At 35.0% G+C, this 725-nt stretch overlaps 1 protein-coding gene across 1 annotated transcript; it reads right to left on the reverse strand.

Moving 5' to 3' along the window:
• Positions 1 to 3: 3 nt before the first annotated feature.
• On the reverse strand, positions 4 to 347 carry LOC108721162 (THAP domain-containing protein 2-like; the record flags this gene model as incomplete). Its single annotated transcript, XM_018445562.1, has 2 exons — positions 195 to 347; positions 4 to 111 (listed from the first exon to the last, which is right to left on the reverse strand). Coding segments are annotated over exons 1-2 (261 nt in total), but the record flags the coding sequence as incomplete, so codon positions are not given.
• Positions 348 to 725: the final 378 nt, after the last annotated feature.

Here is a 725-nt window from a genome sequence, read left to right on the forward strand (position 1 = left end):
AGTATTTTGAACTACAAACTCACCAAACACAGTTGGAACAGCATCTTTTTTCAGTATGCGCTTGCCGTTTCCATTTTTCGATTCAGTCCACATTTCTGCATGAAAGTGTATCTGAAATAATATACAATATAATATACAATATACGTCGTTTTATAATTTACATTCAAAAATCATAAAAGCAACTTCTTACTAACCTCACATAACACTGAATTATTGGACGGAGACCAATCCTGTCGTCCCATGTTTTTAGTCCAAATTTCACGTCTTTTTGGATCTCGTGGGAAGCGGCACATTTTATATCCCTTTTTGGCGGAATTAACACAATAATCGGCTACACAGCCAGGCATTATGATAGCTATAATGCATCAACAACTAGGTTAAGTTATAATTACACAAGAAAATCACGTTTTCATCTCATTAAAAGAATATATAATTACAATGTAATTTTTGCCATTTACCTCTTCTTCTTCTTAATTTATTATAAATGGCACTCGCTAATCAAAATGCCAGCAAACGAACCTTTTACGTAAATAATTCGCTCGAAAGGGAGTCCAAACCATTCGAAACAGTGTAAATAGTGTACACATAAATGGTACACACAGATAGTACACATGGGCATGTAACTTCCGCTTTTGCCTCAATTTGGTGAATCAATCACCGATCGTTACCCTATTGACCGTACTCTTATTATAGGTACTCTAGTCTTAAGCTAGTGCATGAACTGA

Source organism: Mycetomoellerius zeteki, unplaced genomic scaffold, assembly GCF_001594055.1.
Source record: "Mycetomoellerius zeteki isolate Tzet28-1 unplaced genomic scaffold, Tzet1.0 scaffold1040, whole genome shotgun sequence".
In the NCBI taxonomy this organism is placed as follows: domain Eukaryota; kingdom Metazoa; phylum Arthropoda; class Insecta; order Hymenoptera; family Formicidae; genus Mycetomoellerius; species Mycetomoellerius zeteki.